This window comes from Cinclus cinclus, chromosome 3 (assembly GCF_963662255.1).
Source record: "Cinclus cinclus chromosome 3, bCinCin1.1, whole genome shotgun sequence".
NCBI classification, from domain to species: domain Eukaryota; kingdom Metazoa; phylum Chordata; class Aves; order Passeriformes; family Cinclidae; genus Cinclus; species Cinclus cinclus.
In genome coordinates this window covers 3,496,201-3,518,892 of record NC_085048.1, presented here as the reverse complement: position 1 = coordinate 3,518,892, position 22,692 = coordinate 3,496,201, and the positions used below count along the sequence as shown (strand labels likewise).

Genomic DNA, 22,692 nt, shown 5'->3' with positions numbered 1-22,692 from the left:
TCCACTCCCTCTGATGAAAGCAGCCACAATTAATGAACTCTGGAGCAGCTGCCTGTGCTGTGGACATGGGAAATGTGGGAAGAAGAAACCCAGCTGCAAGGGCTAGAGGTGACAGGATAAGGGGGAATGGCTTTAAACTGAAAGAGAGTGGATTTATACTGGGGAAAAAATTCTTCCCTATGAGGGTGGTCAGGCCCTGGCACAGGGTGCCCAGAGAAGCTGTGGCTGCCCCTGGACCCCTGGAAGGGTCCAAGGCCAGGCTAGACAGGGCTTGAAGCAACCTGGGATATGGAAGGTGCCCCTGCCACATGCACAGCTTAGCAATAATAATAATGCATCAGTGGAAACAGCACTGGAAGAATCTATGCCTTTTATTTATTTATTTATTTATTTATTTCAGAAAAATACTTCTGCTGAGTTTATCACAAAAGTCACTGAACAACGAACAACAACAAAATCCGTACAAAAACTGAAGTGACAGCAAGAATGAAACAAATGGGATAAAATACCAGAGACTGTTAATTCCCCCCCACCCCCTCCAAATCAGGAAATTTGCACTAAAGCATAAATATGGAAGAACAGAAATTTTCCTCGAGTTCCTTTGCTGAAGTTACAGCAGTCAAGTTTAACATTTTCCAGGAAAAACTACACACCTCTGCCTGGCTCTTCCAACAGCCGTTCTTCACAGAAAAAAACCCCACAGCTCCAAGGAGGAAGAACATACTTCACTGCTGGGCATAAAACCTATTAAACCAACCTTTCATCCCCCATGAAGCTTCCTGGAAGGCTGCAAATCAAACCCCACCATCCCCATCCACTGTTGACACAATCTACCAAAGGCAAGAGCCTGAGGCTGCTGTAAACCCTGCAGGAAAGGCAGGGTGGCTCTGAGCTTCCAGTCACTTGGAGACAAGGAAGAGACATCCCAGAGGGGCCACTCTTCCCTCCAACCAGGAAGCCTACCAAAAATACCTTTTAGAACACTTAGTTGAGGGTAAGGGGACCTACAGGGGAACTAGAACTTGGCTACTACTAACCCAAACATGATGAGTAAGAAGAAAAAATCCTAAACAACAACAACAACAAGACAAAACGTGACTGTAATGCCCCGTAACGTAAGAGTCACTCAAAAACTGTATATGAAATGCTACATCTGCTCTTCGTCCACCCTTTCTCTTCCCAAGCCCATTCTCCAACTAAGACAAGAGAGAACTACTGCTGGTATTTCACAGCATTTCTAGCTAGGACAGGAAAACACTACACTTCACCCTAAAAACCACAGACTACTCAATTCCTGACCACCTTAAGTTGGATAATGGACATATTTAGACTACTAAAGCAGCCTCAAGTCCATGGGAGGGATGCAAGGAATCATGTCCCACTGGAAGTTTTGGATAATCTCCATCACCTTCTGCACAAGAGCTCCTGTTCGGGGTTGGATCTTGGTGGTTGGACTTTGACGAGTTTGGAGGCATTTTCCAACCTCACCTAATAATTCCATCATGTTTTCTCCAGATGACACAGGGCTTGACAAGATGGGGCAGGAGAAGAGCATCCACTAAAGGGAAGTGAGCTTGTGTCATTTCATAGGCAGAGCGACCAAGGACAGACTGACCACTAAGGGCTTGCAGTGAAAATGCTCCAAGAAAAAGCTCTTTGGGCTGAGAGGAAGGCTGGATCTGCTGAGAAATGACACGGACACAGGAGCAGTTACTGTGGGCTTGCAGCCCAGGGATTGTGCTTGCACTACAACACAGAGATAGGAGCAGCCCATGGCAGCCCCTCTGATGGAGAGGGGATTGCAAACCTCCAGGATGACAGCAGATATTGCCTCACAACAAAGGCTCAGCTAAAAAAAAAAAAAAAAAAAAAAAAAAAACCACAACCTGCCAGGTTTGGGTCTAACAGAAGGATGGGGATTTCTGAGGACAAAATATAGGGGAGGGCTAAAAAAAAAATAAAGCCCCGTCATCTATAGGTTTTAAAAACCAAAATCATAAAAAGAACACATGGAAATGCTTCAAAAACAAATGTCCCTTTTCCCGGTAGCTCTACCAAAAAGAAAATAAAACACACATAAATGTAGCATATGTTGTACATATGTAGTAACAAAGGAGGGTGTTCAGCTACTGCTATAGTGCAGAGAGAGGCTACAACATAAGGCACTTGGGATACAAAGCATCACCAGGTACTGAAGGAAGAGAGAGGATTGTGCAAGTGGAAAAGCTGCCCGAAGCCAAGCAGGCAGGAGGAGGAATCATTCAGCAGATGTGTTTTTGGGGGCTCCATGTGTCACCTGCTAACAGAGTCAGCAGCTTGGCTGCTGCAGAAAGGCCTGGCCAAGGGTCTGAGGAGGTGCCAGCCAGCAGTTGCTCCTGGAGGGCACTGGCAGTGGATGGCAGGGGATGGGAAGAGGCAGGAGAAAGGAAAAACCTCTCACACTAGACCTTTTCCACGTTCTCCCCAACATACAGCTCTTTTTCCCCAGTCACACTGCACGGCAGATTCTGTCGCTGCCTCTGAGCCAAAAAGTGCTTTATCCTCCCAGCACAGGCTATGAGCAGCAATGGCAAGGTACCACCAAGGGCTCTGCTCCAGCCTCCTTCCCCAGCTCCCCTGAAAATGGGGAAAGCCCTCTCCTGCCAGAATCTCACTTGACACTCACTGTTGTGGGGATTGAGGAAAAAGTGGAATTTGACCAACTGTCCTCATGCCCCTGCACGGTTTCTCCTTCCAGTGCCTCCTCAGCAAGGAGAGGGGGAGGAAAGGACAAAAGACACCCAGATAAATGGAAAAAAACCCAACTCAACTGAAAGAGGGGCAGAAAATCAACTGTCACCGGTTCCTCAAAACACAACTGGCGTGAAGGACAACTGCACCAGCCTCAGGCTGGAATTGCACTCGGAGAGAGCCAGAGTTCATCTGCCTCCAAGGGCTGAGACAGGGGCATGCCAAGGATCAATCCTGGACTGCACATGGAGAACACCCCAGCTCTGTGTCCCTCTCCTGACCCAGCCAAGGGGACACACCACGAGTCCCCTGCTCCTGCTGTGGTGAAGCAGAACTAAAGCTACGGCCGACTTTGCTGCACAAGGGGCACCAACAGCAAAGCCCAGCTCAGGAACCACCCCAGAGAACAGTGTGGGGACGGAGGGGCCACTACTGCTCACCTGCCAAACCTAGCCTGGCGTGGCACCCCAAAAAGAAGCCCAGAGAGATGGCACTCACCCATGAAAGCCCAAGCAGATGCTGCTCCCCAGCAGAGTCAGCAAGGGATCAAGCTGGTGGGATCTGGCTTTCCACAAAAGCTCTTGCCAGCACATGGAAGTGGCAGCGGGCAGGAGCAAGAGAGAAAAGTGGTCTGCAGCAACAGATGGCCTCTGAGGTAGATTTGAGACAACTCCATCTGCTAACAGATACGTGTTCACAAGCCAGGCTTCTCCTAAAATGCAAGCTGCTCCTTGCAGCTCTGGCCTCCTTCCCCTTCCTTCCCTGTCATCTCATTCACAGGTCAGAAAGGGATGAAGGGGCTAGGATTTTTGGAAGAAACCTTGGATTTGATAGCACCTTGGGTGGATACAAGCACTGCATCCTTTGGAAACAAAGTGTGAGGCTGGTGGCTGCCGATGGCACGGCTGGACTGGTATGGTCGGGATGAGGAAGGCTGAGGCGACAGCACGAGGGACACAGTCCCACTGATGCAAGAACCCTTTGCAGCAATCACCTGGATGTGGTCATGAGGAACAAGAACACCAGGTCCACGAGGCACAGAGAAGCTGGCAAACGGCTGACAGGAGCCAGGCCAGTGCTCAGAGCAGGGCAGGACTTAAGGATTCATGTGGAACTGAGGATGTTGCTGCCCCATAACAAAATACTGAGAGCTATAGAGCCCTGGGCCCAGCTCTTGGGGCTGAGTCCCAGAACAGCCACAAGGCAGCCAAGAGAAACCTAGCTGGGGAAAGGCTGGGAGCTGGACCTTACACGTGAAGAGGGAAGTACTCTCCCTTCTCTGCCACCCAGTTCTCAAAAATTCTCAAAAGCAGAATTCAGAAAACCCCAGTCAACCAGGGGTCCACCAGGAGACAAGACAGGGTTGAGCTTCCTCCATCAGACCCTGGTCTCTCTTTGCAGCACCACCATCCTGCTGAGCACAGCCCAGATGTGCCCCATCTCACCTGAGAGCACCCCTGAGCCTCAGATCTCACAGCCCAGATGTGTCCCACCTCACCTGAGAGCACCCCTGAGCCTCAGATCTCACAGCCCCAGCACATTCCCCCAGGAATCTGATCCCACAACACACATTTGGTGCCTTCAAGCTGTCATGGCCCTGTCCCAGGGGCTCAGGGAAGCACCATGAAGAGAGGGGAGGAACATGCTGTAGGAGAAAAAAGGATTGTTTGGAACCATCTATGATACATTTGCAACCATTAACCAAAATAACCGAACGCTAAAATGGAAAAGGGAAAAACAAAATTGCACGCTGGTTTCTGATCAAACAGAGGAAGGCAAAACCAGGAGGGCTGGAAAAGGTTCCTATGAGGGGGATGGGAGAACAGGAAAGGGGCCTTTTTGGTTTTATTGCAAACGATTCACGAGAGCAAGAAAGGAAGGGAGGTGAGCAAGAGACACCTTGGGAAGATGATTCCGAGCCTTCCAAGACGCTGCTCGTGAGAAGCAGGAGGGGCTGCTCAGTCCTGGTATCTCACCCTCCTCCCCAGGAGACAACCCTTGGCTTCTACGGAGACTTGAGCTTCTTGGTGCGAGGTGAAGTTCCGTTCTCTGCTTTCACCACTCCGTTTTCATGGTAACCTGGGGATGGCAACAAAGGGACACGGAGCTGGTGAGGGGTCTAGAGGGTAACCTTAGGGAGCTGGGAGTATTTAACCTGGAGAGAAGAAGGCTCAGAGGGACCTTCTTGCTTGCCACAAATCCCTGACAGGAGGGTATAGCCAGGTGGGGCTCTGCTCCCAGGGAACAAAGGACAGGAAAAGATGAAATGGCCTCAAGCTGCCACAAGGGAGGTTCAGGTTGGACATTAGAAGGAATTTCTTCACAGAAAGGAGGGGAAAATAATGTGTTCACAGAAGTTTATTTATTCCAAATAAACACTGGAATGGGCTGCTCAGGGAGATTTGGAGTCGCCAGCCCTGGAGGTGTCCAAAGAACTCAGCACTCTAGTCTGGTTGACACGGTGGTGATTGGTCAAAAGGTTGGACTCCATGACCTCAGAGGTCTTTTCCAACCTAAACCATTGTGTGATTCTATGGAGAAAGAAATTTGTTCCTTGCACAAGCCAAACCCTTTATCCTCTCGGGACTCACAGACATGGAGAAGCCCCCGTGACATCAGGACACTGCTGGGAACGCCCTGCACGGGCAGCAGCCTGCTGGGGGATGCTGAACCCCAGGACTGACACCTCCACAGTGCCACCCTTCCAGCACTCACCCGAGTCCCTTTTGAGCAGCTTGGTTTGCTGCTTGGTGCCAGCAGTGGCGGCGGCTCGCTTCCGACTGCTCTGCTCGTTCCAGTACTCCCTCCAGCGCCGCAGCTGGAAGTGGATGAAGCGCCACATCACCGAGGCCTGGAAGAGGCACACCAACAGCAGCACACTCATTCTGCCAGGGGCGGAGAAGAGGCAGGCTGAGAACACAGCAGCGAGGCCACCCCCAGCCCAGCCTTCCCCCCGCACCGGGGCCGGTGGCCGAGGTCCCCACGCGTGGCAGACGCTGTCCCTCCAGCCACCATCTGTGCTTTCTGCCACCCCTGAGCCCAGAGCAGCCACCTTCCTTTCCTCCACACCATAAAGCTCTCAGGTTTTGATTCATTGATTCTTTCAACTTTAGGACAGGCATGGATGAACAAGATCATCTCAACCCACACTGCCCAAAACACAACGTGACACAGTGAAGGTACAATGTCCCCTGATGATCTACAAGGTGGAAGGGAGGTAAGAAAGACCCTCAAACCCTCAGGTGTGCCAGCAGTCCTTGCATCAAGAAGCTTGGGAATGACCATGCCTAACAAATTCTGAACTGAACCCACAGCTGCTGCAAGGGTGAGAAAGGCTCCCAGACTTGTCAGACTGCAAGGCATGAGGAGCCCATTCCATCCTCTGCTTCCCACATCAATGGGCAGCAAAACATGGCCAAGCAGAAGGGAAAATGCCTTTTCTTTGACCACATCCATGTAAATGCACTTACAGGTACAACAGGGAGTAAGAATTTCTCCAAGATATACTTTATAACTTCACTTGATTAACACTTTATTTCCTGACTTTTCCTCTCCATTTTGGCTCGGTGTAGCCTTTAAACCCCTCATTGCTTCCTCCACACCCCCTTCAGCTCATTAAGACCTTCCCTACATGGAATCAGGATCAGATCCCCACTGTCTAGATCCCATTTGGATGCAGCTTGGAGCAACCTGGTCTAGTGATGGTATCCATGTCCATCGAGTGATGGTATTCACGGCAAGGGTTGGAACGAGATCTTTAAGGTCCCTTCCAACCCAAACCATTCTGGGATTCCATTATTTCCAAACTCAGCAAAACCCATGCTGGGGTAACACAGCTAAGAAAGACACAGGAGACATTCCTACCTGAAGAGGATATTGTTGAAGAGGAAGCTGAAGAAGTTCCCTCTCTCGGGGTCCAGGGCCTGGCTCTCCACACGCGGCAGCCCGAAGCCGATGACCAGGATGTACAAGGTGAGAGTGAAGAGCCTGGTGACCACAAACACGACGGCCCAGACGTTAAACCTGCAGGAGGGGCAAGCAGAGGTGTGGGCAGGAGCAGCCCCAGTGCTGGCCCAAGAGGGGACAGCAAGATCCAGGCTCTCCTGGGCTCCAAAGGAAGATGGGAGCCACAGGCAGCTCCCCTGCTTACAGCTTCTCGTTGTTCTCGTCCGTGAAGTAAACCAGCCGTGCCATGTGGAAGAAGAACTCAGCCAAGTACTGCAACAGCAACAGGATCAGCCCCAGGCGGGTTAAGCTGGCAGGGAAGAGGAAGAAAAAAGCATCACTGGCCTGGCCAGCCTTCATCCTTCATCCTTCAAACCCAGCTACAGCCTTAGCCCTGCTGTCCACGAGCTGCAGCGCCAGCCCAAAGCCAGACCTCTGTGAAGCAGTGGGAGTAGGACTGCAATAGGGGAATTCCCTGTCTACAAATCATCAGCACAGTCCAAAATACTAGCAGAGCTGGGATGTACCCAACACCAAACTTATGGCCGGCCAGGCTGCTCTGCTTTTTATCAGAGAATGGTTTGAAGTGGGAAGGGACCTTAAATCTCATCACCTCATTCCAACCCCCTGCCCGGGACATCTTCCACCGTCCCAGCTCGCTCTAGTGTCCATCCAACCTGGCTTTGAACAGTTCCAGCGATGGGAAATCCTCTGGACAATCCGTGCCAAATGCCTCACCACCCTCAGAGGCAAAAATTTCTTCCCAGTATCCAAATCCCTCATTTAGTTTCAAACCATCCCCCTTGTCCTATATACTTGCCTAGGTAAAAAGTCTCTCCCCACTGGAACAATCCCATTTATTCCTTCTAAGCCTCTCACCCCCACTGAGGATTCCCAGGGTAAGAAAAGCTGCCCAGCCCTCTCCCTGGTGTGGGAGGGGATGCTGAGATGCTGAGGCAGGTGACTCACTTGAGCAGGTAGGCGCCGGCGATGTGCAGCAGGTAGAGCGTGATGCAGCGCAGCTGCCGGGGGATCTCCTCCTGGCAGGGGCAGAAAAGCCACATCAACCTCTCAGCCCTCTCCACCTGCCCTCTCCCTGAGCTCCCTCTCCCAAAACCTCCACCTGGCTCTCACCTTGCGGACTTTTTGGAAGTAGAGCTCGGGCAGGGCGTGCAGCCAGTATGCTAGCTGGCACAGGTAGAAGAACTTCACCTGGTACCTGAAATGCAGGGAGGAGCCACGTGAGCCAGCCTAGGCCACAGCAGGACCCCCAGAACCCGAGTGCCAGGGTGGCATTGGGCAATCCCTCCATTGTTTTGGAGCCATAAGATTTAGGAGAAATCATTTCAAGGCTGAAATTATTTGTTTGGCTGAGAGAGCCGCACATGGAGTTTATCCAGATGCTTGTGCTGTGGTCTCTGTGCTCTCAGCAAACCTCACTTTTGTAAAAATCCAAGAAGGAAGGGTCATCCCCCACTGCATTTCTGCTGTGAAAAATGAACAGCAAAGAGACTTTCCCAAGATGATGCAGGAAACAGGCAGGATGAGTATTCCTGACCAAACCCCCCAGAACGCCCTCCCCAGGCTCACAAATGAGATATGCCATTCCCCACAGTCTCACTGCAGCATCCTTGCTGCAGGGTGCATGCAGAGGGTGCTGTGCTGTCAGCTCCCCACTCCCAGCAGGCAAAACCATGGAGAGGAAGGAAGTGACCAGCCTCAGAACAAAATGCCCTCACAAGCGCTTACGGCAGATAAACATGCGGGTAGTTTTCCCACAGACTCCGGGGGTTTGAAATGTATCCTTCCTGAAAAGGAGAAGAGAGGCAAGGCTTCAGCAAAACAAAACAGATTATGAGAGGGTGGGCTGATGGTACAGTGAAACAAGGAACTGGGGATGACACTTGAGTCTCATCACAGCCTGCAGGAAAACACACAGTCCCTGTGAGGGCCAAGGCCGAGCTCTCCATCTGTGTGTCTCTAGCACCCCTCCAAAATTTCACCAGACCCCTTGTTTGGGGGCTGAAAGCTGCTTGCTCAGTTGCACAGAGCATCCCAAGTTCAGGAGAGGATATTTTGGGGTTTGGAATGCTCTGGAGGTGTAGGGGTGAGCTTTCTGTATGGCATGGCTCAGGCAGCTGTGTGCATGGTCCAGAGGCTTCTTCCCCACTGGCACTTCCAACCCCAGCAGCACTTAAGCAACAAGAAGTGCTTCTGAAGAGAAAGAGGAAAAGAAACCATCAAAAAGAACTGGATATGAATTGGACAGTTTCACTTTCTAGGTCTTGCCTTACAGGATGGGACTCCCTTCTCACTCCTGCCACATGGATGGTGCCCTGAGCTTTGCAAGGAGGTGCTGGCATGGAAAATTTGTCCTGTCCAGTCACCATCATCCATTCCCTGTCTGTCCCAAGACCTTTATTTCTCAGCTGAGGAAGGCCAGGGAAGCACAAGGATGACCTGCTCCGCACATGTTGGGTGTTTGGGGAACACATCACAGCAATGTGGGTTGTATAGGAGGCTCCAGCCCCCCAGCTGCTTAGGGATGGGTCTGGCACTGGGCAAGGGAAGCCCAAAATCAGCAGCATCAACTGTTTTGCCCATTTCCTTCCTCAGAGCCCAATGGGACACAGGCAGTGCCAGCAGATCTCTAAAAATGCTGGCCTCAAAGGGAAAAGTAGTTCTCTGAGAAGGGCTGGTAGGACCCTCCGAGCAGTGGGGAGGGGATCTGTCCCCTAGGATCCACCCCCAGAGTCACTGGAGACCACAGCTGGACCCCAATGGCTGCAGGGAGAAAAGCATCATCACTTCACACTGCCAAAATAGTCAGATCTCTCCCACACCACCTGTTCTTTCTTCCTACTTCCTTCCCAAAATGAATTTTCCTTCTGAATTCTTTGGGTTGACATATCCTCAAGGAACAGTACTGCTCCCCTGTTTTCAAAGATTCCCTCACCATCAGCTTGCCAAGAAAGGAACCACAAAGAGGGATCCCAAAATTCTGCCAATTAGCTCCATGACCCTGCAAAAGGCACCCAAAAACCTCAAGGCATTGGATGTACATAAGGAGGGAAATAAGAAGCTGACAAAACATCAGGTCTTGGAGCAGAGGATGGAAATGATGGGGCCAGGCAGGACTTCTGAGGCCCAGCTCTGAAAATATTTCACAGCCCATTTACCTGTGCCTTGTACAGAACAGGAGAAGGATCTCCCAAAACTGCCCTTGTGCAGTGGCTGGAAAGATCCAGCACTTCTGAAAACTAAACTGACTGCAATGTGCCTGTTTTGGCCCAGAAGCTGGCTGGGGACTCTGCTGCCTGTGGGATTTTGTGCTCCAGAGCCCACAACTCCCCCTAGAAACCCAAATGCCAGCCAGCCCTGTGCCTTACCGTCACCGTGACGTACAAGCACCAGATGACAGAGGTGAGGTGGAAGGCAACCAGCTGCCCTGACTCATTGAACTTGCTGTGTTTGACCTTGGAGAGATGTAGACGCCTGCTGATTTTCTGAGAAGGAGCAGAAGGAGAGACAAACAACAACAACAAAAAAAAACCAACATGAACCACCACGTGAGCCACCACCTCTCCTCTCCGCATCACAAGCAGCCTCCAGAGATGAAGGCGCACTCATCACCACCTCAGCCCCCAGACTACCCCCAGAAGAGCATTTAACTGCAGCAGGACCACGGCCCCCTGTGGGATTTGAGGTATTTTGAGGACACAAGACAGGGAGTGGTGCTCACGTCCAGGGCGTATTCCTGCACCACCGCGTGCAGGATGATGGCGACGAAGATGTAGAAGAGGATGGTGACCAGATCCTTCAGCCCATAGTGATACTGGACCAGCTCCCCATCTGCAAAGAGACCAAAGTGTGGGTCAAACCCCTACAGCCCAAAGGATTGCCAGGTAAGGGCTTAGTAGGGAACAGTTTGGATGGGGACACCAGAGATAGGTCTTGACAATGCCAGATGCAGGAAAAGGGCTCTCTCCAGGGCTAGCTCATGGCAGAAGTGGGTGGTTTCCCCTCTAATAGGTACAAACCTCAAGGGAGGGGACACTGGGGACACTAAAAGCTTCCCCCTGCCACTAGGGACAGCTCAGTTGTGGAGATGGGAATTTATAACCTGGAGGGATGAAGACATGGGAGGCTGAAGCAGGTGAAGCAGGTGATGGGATCAGGGGTGCCCCACTAGGAACATCAGGGCTTGGGATAGGATTTCTACCCCCTCAGTTATGATTTAACACTTCCTTAGGATCTGCCACTCCTCCCTGAAAACTGCTGGAGTGAGATTCAGCTGTCTAAATGCAGATGCCTTCTGCTATTCAGAGATCTGAGGTAGCAACACAGGGCTGGTGGATGAGAAATAGGACCCATGGGAGCTGTGCTCTTCTGGAGCAACAGGAGACCTAAGAGCACCCAAAATACCCCAGACGTCTGCATTTAGGTGACTATTTGCAGCCCTGAAGCTTATGGGAAGAAGCAGAGTTGGGACGGCTGCAGGAAGTACCATCACATGAAGCTCAGGCCACCCCTGGCTGCTTTCTCCCTCACCCTGATCCTCTCCTGATACCAATGCTGGGAAGAGACCACTCTGTCACCAGCCCTGCTTACCCTAAACAAAGTTTCATTCCAAATTTCTAAAATTTGAACAGGATTTATGAACACAGCTGGCACAAGGATATGAAAACACCCTGTCCTTAGGAGCTCCCTGTGCTGTGCAGACCCAGAGGTAAAAATGGTGCCTGTAATCCCAGAGCAAGGTAAAAGACAGAATTGCAAGGCCAGAGAAAATAATATCACGTGTATATGCTCTGCCTCCTCTCCCCAGGGTAACTCAAAAGCTCTAGCAGGAGCTGTGAGGGATGTGGGAAAGCCTTGGAAAATTTTTGATTCCTCCCAAGAAGCTGCTGCACCAAGACCTCTCTCCCCACTAGCTCATGCCCTATATTGATACCCCAAGACCTGGTCCTGGGGAGGTGTTTCTGCACTCACTGGGACTTCTCGTATCAGGAAAGAATAAATCCCTTAAAAACCAGCAGCGGAAGTTGTCTGGACTGTGCCACAGGGGAGAAGGGACCACAATTTAATCTGGAAGCTGAATGATTCCTTCAGCCATAACGAAAGCCTTTAAGGGCAGAGCTTTTATCTTCCGCATGTCTGCCTCATTGTAGCTCCACTAATCCCAACACCCTGCTCTTTCTTTGGATGATTACTCAAACACTCCCAATTAACTGCAGTTTTCTGCCACCAGGCCAGGCTTTGTGCCCCGGGCATTTGGCTCATCCTGAGTCCAGGCCTTTACCCAAACCACCTCCTGCTGTCTTCACACCAGTGCCCAGATCTCTGCCAGATCCAGAGGGGCTCTAAGCCAGGAAGGCAGCAACCAGCAGCCAAAACAGAACAGAGGCTGAGCCTCCTGGCTGGGAGCTGGGACACCTCCTCTGCTCTGTTGGGTTCCAAGCTGCACCAGCTCAGAGCCTCCTGGAATTTAGTCCCTGTGAATCAACACAGGGATGCTGTGCACCACGTGCATCTCCACACCCTCCTCTGCAGGTGTCATCCCCAAAAAGCAGCAGGATAGGGACGACATGCACAGTCCCTGCTGCTTGGCAGAGGTAAATCCCTCCTGCTCCTCAGGGAGACAGAAAGCTGCTCCAGGCAGGCAATCACACAGCTGGATCCTGCCTGACCAGGCTTGGAGCAGCACCCTCCCCCTGCAGGAAGCAAAGAGTGAGTGGCCTGGCCATGGCAGAAAGAGAGAGGAAGCCCCCAGACCCCTGGAAAGCATTTCTTCCCAACTCCGGCAGCATGAGGGCTGGCAGACATGACTAGAGTGCTCTGAGCCACTCAAACTTTGCTTCTTCCCAAAATACCTTGTTTTTAACACCTCTTCCAGACTGCATTTACTGCCAGACAAGACCCTGAGCTGTTGATCAGTAGAGGGTGAGCCCAAGCCAGCTGGAAGTGAGGGTTTGGGGCAGACCAGACTCAACCTTCCCTTGGGATTGATTGCAGAGGCATCTCTCACCTGCTGTAGGCACACTAACATTATACTGAGGTAAGATGAACAGGAAGGCAGTCTTGGCTGTGACCTGTCAAAGACACAGAGGGGAGAAGAAGCCAATCAGTTGTTAAATCCATTCCTCTGGACCAGGTTTTTTCCTACTACAATGGGAAAGGCAAATCACCCAGGGAGATGTGCTGGCATCAGCTGCATTTGCAGAAACACTGAACCTTGCACTGGCCACCCACAAGATCTCAGATGCATGTCCAAAAAGGGAAAAGAAAGCCTGGGATTAAACATCAGGACATCCAAAAACCAGGGCTTTGCTGCTCACTTGCCATTTACTGAATCATAGAACTGAATCATGGAATGTCCTGAGTTGGAAGGGACCAAGAAGATCATTGAAATCCCATTCCTGTTCCTGCACAGGACACCCCAAGAACCCCATCCTGCGCCTGAGATCATTGTCAAAACCCTTCTTGAACTCTGCCAGGCTTGGGGCTGTGACCATTCCCTGGGGAGCTCAGGGTGCCCAACCTCAGGGGAAAGAACCTTTCCCTAATATTCAACCTAAACCTTCCCTGACACAGCTCCAGCCATTCCCTCTGGTCCTGTCACTGATCACCACAGAGGTGGCCATTGACTAAATTGCTTTTAATTCAAAGGAATGATCCTCCTCAGCAGCAAAGCAAGAGGCTTTGTGGGGATGGGGCAGAGCATCCACCCCACAGGACACCCCAAAACAGCACCTCTGAGACCAAAGCATCCTCCAGCTAGGGCCACAGCAAAATCCAGACATCTAACACCAAACATGCCTTCATCCCATCCAACCCCACACTGGCAACAGTTCACCAGATTTTCCCTTTCCAGTGGCTCCCAGCCAACCCTCCAACACTTCTGAAGTACCCACCCTCAAACACATTCCCAAAAAACTCTGCCCACCAAACATGACGGAGATGAGCTTCATTTTACACAGACATGGCTGCCACTGCTTCAGAGCTGCAGGCTGTTAAAATCCCAGCTGGAAATTGCTCCACAGCTTGAGGGGGACACAGGGGGACTTTGCCAAGTGTTCCCATCCTGTCACCACCAGCATTGAGCAACCATTGCAGGCAGCTCCGGCTCAGGGACAGCAAACTCCATGGCATGTTTTCCTGATGTTTGGGGATTTCATTGTTTTTTCCACTTAAAAAAAAAAAAAGGGGGAATCCCACATGTTGTGCTCTGTTTGTGGAGGAGTAGATGCAGGAGATGGACACCATGGGTAGAGTTTGGGGTGGGAATGGAAAAAGTGCATCACCCGGCCTCAAGCTGGCTGAGGGAGACACTTCTGGCTCCTACAGACCTTGCTGGCTGGGAAACCAAGTTGCTTCATCCCAGAGCTGCACAGCTCATCTAGGACCTGGAGTTCACATCCAAACCTTGCCACAGGCTGGCACAGGGCATGAAACAAAGGCGTGGAGCCAGTGGTGGCTGTGGTGCTGCAGGGATGGGCAGCCGTGTCATGGACATGCTAATGGCAGCAGGCACTGATGGATTTACAGCTCCCCGAGTACCTGGCTGACATCCATTGCTGCAAACAGCTGGGAACAAGACATCATCTCCAGGTGAAGCCTCCTAATGTGCTGGAGAGGATACAGGCCAGAGCTGTGAGTCCAGGAAAATGACCCCAGAGTATCTCCACGGCAGCTCAACCCCACCAAAACTTCCAAGGATTGTCTTTATCTTCTTTCCCAGAGCACCTGGTAAGAAGGTTCTTCCATCCACTTCAGCATCATGCAATACTTTGTCTCATCTCCACACCTGCCTTTGCTTCCTGTGGGCTGGAGAACCACCAGCAGCTTTGGAGCCACCCCAGTACCCCTCCACCTTTCCTTACAGAGTGGTAGCAGGTCGTTTCCTAAAGTCTCAGTGAAATATTTTAACAACCAAAGATAAATGTAACCTCCTAGATGCAGGCATCTGCAAGGCAAAAACCAAGTTTCTGTGGCTTGGGAAATAGGGATCAGCACTGGGGATGGCAAAACTCTTCAGAGCCTGCCTTGAGCATTTCACAGGCAGCCAGGGAAAGCAGAAGTTTGGAGTGGGAAGAGCAGTGTGAGGATTATTCAGAAGCACAAGACTCACTGTCTGTTTGCTCTGAAACAAGATGCTGGTATGGGAAAGGAAGTGCTGGGCATGCTTCTGCCCTGCAGGGCAGCAAGTAGAGCCACAGCTGCCACTAAACTGCTACTGGCAGGGGCAAAATTCATGGAATCATAGAATAATTAAGGTTGGAAAAGCCCTCCAAGATCATGGAATCCAACTGTTCCTCCAGCACTGCCAAACCCACCACAAAACCACGTCCACAGGTATCACATCTACACAGTTTTTTAACAATTCCAGGGATGGTGACTCCACATCTTCCAGCCTGTTCCAATCCCTGACTGCCTTTTCAGCAAAGAAATTTTTCCTCATATCCAACCTAATTCTCCCTGTCATAACTTTTCAGATGGTGGGAGAGGAATTTGTGTCTATGGGACATACATGTAGCAAACACTGTATATTTATTTCTCATCCACTCCCTGCCCTGGATTAAGGGCACTCCTATGCAGAGGGAGATGTTCCTCATCCCAGCCTCATCCTGCCTTACACGAGGGATGCGGCACTTGGGGACATGGGTTAGGAGTGGCCTTGGCAGTGCTGAGGGAGTGGTTGGACTCAATGACCTTAGAGGACTTTCCCTACAATTAATGATTTTATGATTCTGAAGCAGATAAAGTGTGCCTGAAGCAGATAAATTTGGGAAGCAGTTGTCCTGGGAGCTCTCTACAGCCATGAAGGAACCACATCCTCAGTAGTGAGTGGCTTTCTGCTGCTTAAAGCCACTAACTCAAGGACCAAAGTGCAGATGGATAGAGAAGAGGAAAAACTCTACATGTCCACCAAGACCAGAGATCCTGAGATGCCTGGATCAGCCAGGACAGGGATGAAGCTGTTTCTCATGGCCAGAAATCAAATCACCACATCCACCTTGCAGCCCTGGGTGGCAGAGCAATAGATAAAGCCAAGCAATAACAGCACGCCCATACATTTACTGTCTACCACCAGGTATTTACTCCCTGATAACGTGGTGATTGGAAAAATCCACACCCCCACTAGCCTGGAGCTTGCTGCCTAATATGGAGCAGCAAAGCTCTCCCCATCATTTTTCAGAGTCTCAGAAAGGCTTGGGTTGGAAGGGACCTTAAAGATCACGTTCCAAACCCCTGCCATGGGGAGGGACACCTTTCAGGGTGCTCAGAGCCCCATTCATCTATTTAGAAGATGCTGTTTTTACACCTGACATGAAATGCTCTACATCGAAATCCCAATTCCACTTGATCACATGTGGAAGTGGCTTTTGAAAAGGTGTCTAAGCACACACATACAGGCAGTTTAGCATCTCTCCCAGAAAGTCCCCACTGCAAGTCTCAAACACTAATATTTTCAGGAATAAGGGATGTGAGGGATGCTTTTTGAGCATCCTTCCCCAGGACTCTATGAACTCCTGGAATAGCTTGCCCAGATTGGTTGTGGACTCCTCATCCCTGGAAGTGTTCAAGGCCAGGTTGGACAGGGCTCTGAGCAATCTGGTATAGTGAAAGTTGTCCCTGCCCATGACAGAGGATTGGAATGAGATTAATTTTAAGGTCCCTTCCAGCTTGAACAATTCCATGATTCTATGAAACACGTTTCCCTTCTCCAAAGCCTCATCACAGTGGGATTTGTATTCACCCCAGCCAGGAGCCCCCAGGCGTGCCACCATCCCCATGGTCCTGCTTGAGTTCCTCTGGAGGAAGGAAGCAACTCCAAACCTCTGGTGGGGGAGGCTGGGGGAGTTTTCCACAGTCAGAGCCGGGAAAATATTTCCAGGGCTTGAAAAACAACTCAAACTAATTACGGACAAAAAGCTGTCCAAAGGCTTTTCTCACAACTTTGAGGTTTTTTTCCTCCCCCTAGCCAGAGTTTATTGCAAGACAAACTTGCTGATCCACAGTATGGATTGACACAGGCTCTATATGTAAACTAAAGCCCAAACTTTGGACCAAAGCCTTTCAAAGTAAACATCTGGCTTTGACAAAAAGCCCTTCCCAAGGGTGGTGCAGCCCCTCTGCCCCCACAGACAAACTCATCCCCCAGCACGACACGATTTCCACTGCCTCACCCTCTCTTCTGTTTATTCCCTTTTTAAAAGTAAACCTAAATACCGGGGGTTTTGTACCTGTTTTCCACTCTTCCCCAGCTATTCAATCCTTACGCCGTCCGCATGCCTCGGTTCTCACATCTGGCAAAGACCAGGGCAGGCAGGAATGCATTTTGTTTTCCCTCATTAACAGTGGGAAGGCCTTAATTTTTAGAGTACTACGGAGGGGACCGGGAAGGGGAAAGTATATTTAGCAGGAAGCCTGGAAATAGCAGCTCATTCGTCAGCTGCCTTCTTCTGACAGTGTCACAACCCAGAGTTTGGGAGCCCGTGACTCACATCCCACGATCTGCACAGGGGGAAAGCCCAGCAAGGGCATGGAACACCTCCTAAAACAATGGTTTATAGCTTTATTTCATCACCCCATGCCTAAGACTGAGCCTCAGTTTCCCCACCTTAGAGATTTTAACAGCAGCCCCTGTCTAACATAGAAACTTCTCCGAAGTCAGCAAAGCTTCCCCCAAACTTGACCTGACACCACTCAGGAGCCAGCCCTGGTGGGACACAGGTTAAACCCAGCCTGGCCTTTTCTTCATTTTTCTGCAAAGCAGGGTGGCAAAAGGTATGCAAAGTAATTTCTGCATGAGGATGGGAAGCACCTGTTTCGTGTTTCTACACAGAGTCACTCAAAATAGTTTTTCACCAAAAAAAAAGGGGGAGGTTTCTTTCTGGGCTACAGCAGCCACTCACACATCGCAAAATACCTCTCTGGCACCGGGCAGCTGCACAACCAGGTGTGTTTTCACACCCTGAAGGCTTAGGGCTGGCTGGGAAGGAAAAGCCCTTTATAGTGCCCAGCTCAGGACAGCTATTGTTGGGGAAACTCCCTCCAAGCCTGGGGCTTCTCTCCCTGAGCAAGGCCATGATCCTCAAAAACACACACAACACTGGAATAATCAAATCACCTGAAACACCAAGAAGCAGCCTCATGCCACCAAATCCCACTATGACTGGTACCTGCTCCCTGCCACAGAGGAATTACCAGCTTGGTGAATCCTTGTGGAAAGGCTGTGCACCCAAAAAGATGCTCAAGTTGTAGGTTATGCTGTGCTTGAGCAGTGGGAGACCCATGGCAGCGCCCCAGCATCACCCTGAGCAGGGTGCTGGTGGAAGGAAGCAGTCAGCTCCTGAGGGATGCCTGGGAAAAGGTTAAAAATCTTATTTGTGTCTTCCCAAAAAAACCTTCCCTGCAGGAAACGGCCTATTGTGAGCAGGATTCAGCCTTTTCCGCTGGGCCTGAGCTTGGCTGTGGCCACTGGCATTGCAGAAGGTGGAAGCCTGGCTGCAGGGTGGGAAGCAGGGATGAGAGGAGAAGGAGGGGAAAGGACAGTGACAGGTCCTCCTCATTGTGCCACGGGATCAGAGCTGCCACCAAAACTCACCACAGAGGTGGCACAAATGGGCACGGATGGTTTGGAGGGCTGGGCAAGAGCAGAGGCTGATTTCTCCTCCAGGGGAAAAGAAAGCAGAATGAATAGATGTAGTAAGGAAATAAAAGTAAACTAAAACACCCACAAGGACCAAGAGCTGCCCCAAAGCCCATGCTGAGGGGAAGGCAGAGATGGGCACAAGGAGCACTGGGAGCCACCCTGGCATGGCAAGCACCGTCTCCCTGAGGTCTGCTGGGAGAGCAGCAAATTGCTGCCTTCAGCATCCGAGGGAGATTTAATTAAAAGACATTAAAATTAAAAAAAAAAAAAACATAAACACCACAAAGCACCCTCCCTGCTGCCACCTCCACTGTGAGGGGGGTTTTCATCATTTTTCAAAACTGCCCTCACAGCACCATATCAACCAAAAGCACCACATCAACCAAAAGCACCACATCAACCAAAAGCACCACAGCAGCAAGCCCAGGTACCACCTCTCCAGGACGGAGTTCCCAATATGCAACAAAACCTGCAGGGAGAAACCCTGAGACAGAGGTGCAACCTCAGTGGCATTTTCTTTTTAAAGTACGAGCAGGAAACTTGCAGCCCAACTCTGCGGCATTTGCATGTGGCTTTGGAATACAGCTGGTCCTCTTGGGTGGGTTTTGAAGCCTTTAAATATATATATATATATATATATATATATACGTGGACAATAACATTGAAAGGGGTTCGAATGCTGTAAGAGGCTCTTTCATTCAAATGACTTCGCAGTAAAAAAGGAGGGGGATAGAAAAGTAGGGGGTTCCAGCGGGGCGGAATTAAGGAAATGGATTTCCTCCTCCTGCGATTTGCTACAGAAGGAGCCTTTCCTCCCTTGCCAGGCCCCCCGGCCACCCCTTTCCCATCCGGATTTGCTTTGAAACGTGGCACTGCCGAAGGGGAGGGTTCAGGGGAGCAGGCGGGGGGGGGTCCCGGCCGGCGGTGCCGCTGACCACGGCCCGGTGCCTTGGTGCCTCGGCGTGGGATGCCCGGAGCCAAGCCAAGGGAAGGGGAAAGCAAAGCAGGAGGACAGGGAAGGAGCGGGAGCAGCGGAGAGAGCGGTGGGACAGCGGGGGTGAAGGTGTCCCGGGATGCCTTCCCATGGCCCGCGGCACAGCGGGATGGCCGGGATCGGGAAAGGCCTAGGAGCCCCCGGTGCTCGTCCCACGGCACGGCTGAGGAGAAAACACCTGGGAAAGGGCTGCTGTTAAAGTATAAAAAGGCCACCAAAAAAAAAAAAAAAAAAAAAAAAAGGAAAAAAAATCCTCCTATTTCCGAGAGCTGGGAATATCAGACAAGGCTTGGCTTCTCGCTGTGCGGGGCTGATGTGCCCCTCAGCGCCTGGGACATCCCGGCAGCCGCGGTGGGTTTGGGGCAGAGGTTTTGACATTCCCTGCGCTCCCCCTCCCCAGCCAGGGAGCCCCGGCAGAGCCGGAGAGGGGCACAAGGACGTGCCAGCCCTAAAGGCAGCACCAGGCTGGGTCCCCGTGGGGATGCGGGGATCCTCTCCGCTGGTGGGTGAGCGATGGGGAATGAATGGGGCGGCACCGAGAGCCCCAGACAGAGGGGTCCCGCACCCCACAGCCCCTTCCCCGTTCGGGATGGGGACACCTGGCCCGGGTGGGGACAGCTCCGAGTTGGGAGGGGGACACCCCATGCAGAGCAAGGGGGGTGAGCTCGCCCGCGGGGTGGGGACACACGGACAGCCGGTCCCGGCGGGGGGGGGGGGGGGGGCGGTGAGGGGCTCACCTCGAACATGAGGGCGATGAGGACGCTGAGCACCAGGCAGAAGCCGATGTCGGCGTGGTTGTGGATGAGGAACTCCTGGCTGAAGAGCGGGTGGCTCTTGGCCCGCCGGCGGAAGGCCATGGCCGGGGCCGAGCCGAGCCCAAACTTCCCCGGGCCCCGCGGAACTTCGCGGAGCGCCGCGATGGCCCCGCGCAGGCGCCGCCGCCTGAGCCCTCCCCGCTTGAGCCCGCCCGGCTCCGCTCGGCCCCGGACCGACCCCGCCCCGGCCGGCACCGGGACCGGCACCGGGACCGGCACCGACCCCGCCCCGACCGGCACCGGGACCGGGACCGGGTCCGGGAACCAGCACCACCCCGATCGGCACCGGCACTGAACCCGGCGCCACCCACACCGGGACCCGGCCAAGGAGCCGGTCCCGCATTTAGCCACGGATCTGCACCCAAACTGGGACCCAGCACCCGACCCTGCCCCAGAGTTGGACCAGACCTCGGCATGGACATGAACCTGGACCCAGCCCCGGTACTGGCACCGGGCCTCAACCTAGCCCTGGACACAGACCCGGCACCAGCCCCACCTCTGCACCCAGCTACCGTGCACATCTGGGCTCCCATCCACCTCTGCACCCAGCTACCGTGCACATCTGGGCTCCCATCCACCTCTGTACCACCTACCGTGCACATCTGGGCTCTCATCCACCTCTGCACCCAGCTACCGTGCACATCTGGGCTCTCATCCACCTCTGCACCCAGCTACCATGTACCCAGCACCTTCCCCCCCGTGCACACCCTGACACCTTGCTCTGCATCTCCAAGTCCCCATGCTGAACTCCAAATCTCCCTCATTAACCAGGGAAAGGCCTGAGACATGAGGTGCCTTCCCTATCCCACCACCTTCCCAAAACCACACCCCAGCTCGATCTGGGGGTGTAGCAGTGAGGACAGAGACATTCTCAACGGGTCTCCAGGGCAAGACAGTGGAGCATTTGCTGTTATTTATTGAAGTCAATCCCTAAAATTCCCCCCAAAGCTCCTCAGGGAACTCCAAGGACATGAAGGGAGTTATCAGGGCCTTTTGGTGGCATTGCTTAGGAAAATCAAGGTATAAACAGTGTTTTGATTTGAAGATATCCCTTCAAGCAAAACACAGATCCTTTTGCTTCCAGGGTCTTGTTCAACTCCTCCAGCATCCCTGGATCCCCACGGAACCCTGATAGATGTCTTGTGTCCAGTGAGGATGGATTCACAGGAGGGAGAAAACTCCACTCCAGCATATTTGAGAGAACTGAGCCGTCTCAAACCTGATGTTGAGAGCATAAAGCATTTTCCTCCAGCCAAATCCAGCCAGGGAAGCACAGTCCCTGGGTCCTCATTAAGCACTCGGTTCTATTAGGCAAGTCCTGATTAGCTGGGCTTACCCTCTGCTCCCCCCTCTGTGGTATTGTTTAGCCTTGGAGCCATGGGCACAGAGCTGCAGCCTGGCCCCTGCCTTTTACAGGAACACTGAAGGCACCAGAAAGGGATTTGCAGCAAACCAAATTTAATTAAAGGGGGAAAAAATATCCAAAGTTTCATCTTGGAAAAAAACCAGACAAATAACAACAGCCCCAGGGTAAATAATTCTACTTTCTGTAATGTCCAAGTATTGTGTTTCAATGTTGTTGGAAGTGAGATGTTTTTTCTGGGGAAATCTTTCTTGGACTAGTTTGAGGGGAGGGTGGGAGGTTGTTACATCATTTTGGAGCTGGAGGGAATGTTTTTCACCCAGCCCACAACCTGGCATCCATGGACAGTGCTCAGAAATTGGGCTGCTGGGGTAGGGCTGCTGCCCCACCCTCAAGCCCTGTTGGTGCAACTCCATCCTGCTTTATTTTATTTTATTTCATTTCATTTCACCTTGAAAAAGAGACAAGAGTGACCCTTTAAGAATAGCAAGCCAAGGGGGAGGGGGAGGGTGGTGGTGGTGCCAGTGGTCAGGACATCCACGTTCCCAAGCCCAGGCACTCACCTGGGTATTGTTTAATTTCTTAGGGACGTAGTCTCTGTTCCTGCCTGTTTGCTCCTTTTTCCAGATCACCAGAGTGGCACGGCCAGTTCTCCTGGGGAACCCTTGGGTCACTCCCTGCATTGTCAAAATTCATGCTTGGTTCCTACTCCCGTGTTGCCCTTGACAGCTCCTCTCACCTGTGGCATTGAGCTCTCCTGGGTTGCGGCATAACTCTCTGCATCTCTGAAGTGATGGAGAGGGTTTCCTTAAGAAACAAAATGGAAAAGAGAAGGTTCACAAGAGGCAAATGAGCAGAAATTTTCTACTCCAGAGCAGGCAAAAGAACTGGACAATCTGTCTGAGTGCAGTGGGAAGGAGATATCCTCTCGCTCCAGCCCTTCTGTGGGTGGCTGAAGCCCAAACGTTGATGAGCACCCCCAAAAGCTGGGCAGACCCTGGTCTAGCTCAGGATCATTCCTCACCTGAAAACATCTTCATGGGAATTGCTGCAGAAGGAGCAGAGGGTCTGGCCAGGTCTCCTCAAGCATTTGGGACATTTGGAAGATAGCATCAGCAGGTTGCCTGGAGCAGCTGGTCCACTGCCCTTCTGCCAGCTGCAATTTTCCATCCTGGGTTTGGACTGG

The 22,692-nt window shown here is 51.9% G+C and overlaps 1 protein-coding gene across 1 annotated transcript; it reads right to left on the bottom strand.

Moving 5' to 3' along the window:
• Positions 1-550: 550 nt before the first annotated feature.
• TRAM2 (translocation associated membrane protein 2) lies at positions 551-20,197 on the bottom strand. Its single transcript, XM_062489609.1, has 11 exons — positions 20,066-20,197; positions 12,704-12,767; positions 10,418-10,527; positions 10,065-10,181; positions 8,425-8,483; positions 7,810-7,894; positions 7,645-7,715; positions 6,881-6,985; positions 6,595-6,753; positions 5,446-5,615; positions 551-4,809 (listed from the first exon to the last, which is right to left on the bottom strand). The coding sequence occupies exons 1-11, from the start codon at positions 20,183-20,185 to the stop codon at positions 4,736-4,738; spliced, it is 1,134 nt and encodes a 377-aa protein (XP_062345593.1). The 5' UTR covers positions 20,186-20,197; the 3' UTR covers positions 551-4,735.
• Between the last annotated feature and the right edge of the window lie 2,495 nt (positions 20,198-22,692).

What these genes read in the sequence shown, in the direction of transcription:
- TRAM2 (XM_062489609.1), bottom strand. Translation starts at nt 20,185, where the DNA reads ATGGCCTTCCGCCGGCGGGCCAAGAGCCACCCGCTCTTCAGCCAGGAG. An exon ending in TCATCGCCCTCATGTTCGAG is followed by an intron (nt 12,768 to 20,065) that starts GTGAGCCCCTCA and finishes TGTCTTTGACAG; the next exon opens with GTCACAGCCAAGACTGCCTT. An exon ending in TACCCGCATGTTTATCTGCC is followed by an intron (nt 7,895 to 8,424) that starts GTAAGCGCTTGT and finishes CCTGCATTTCAG; the next exon opens with GTACCAGGTGAAGTTCTTCT.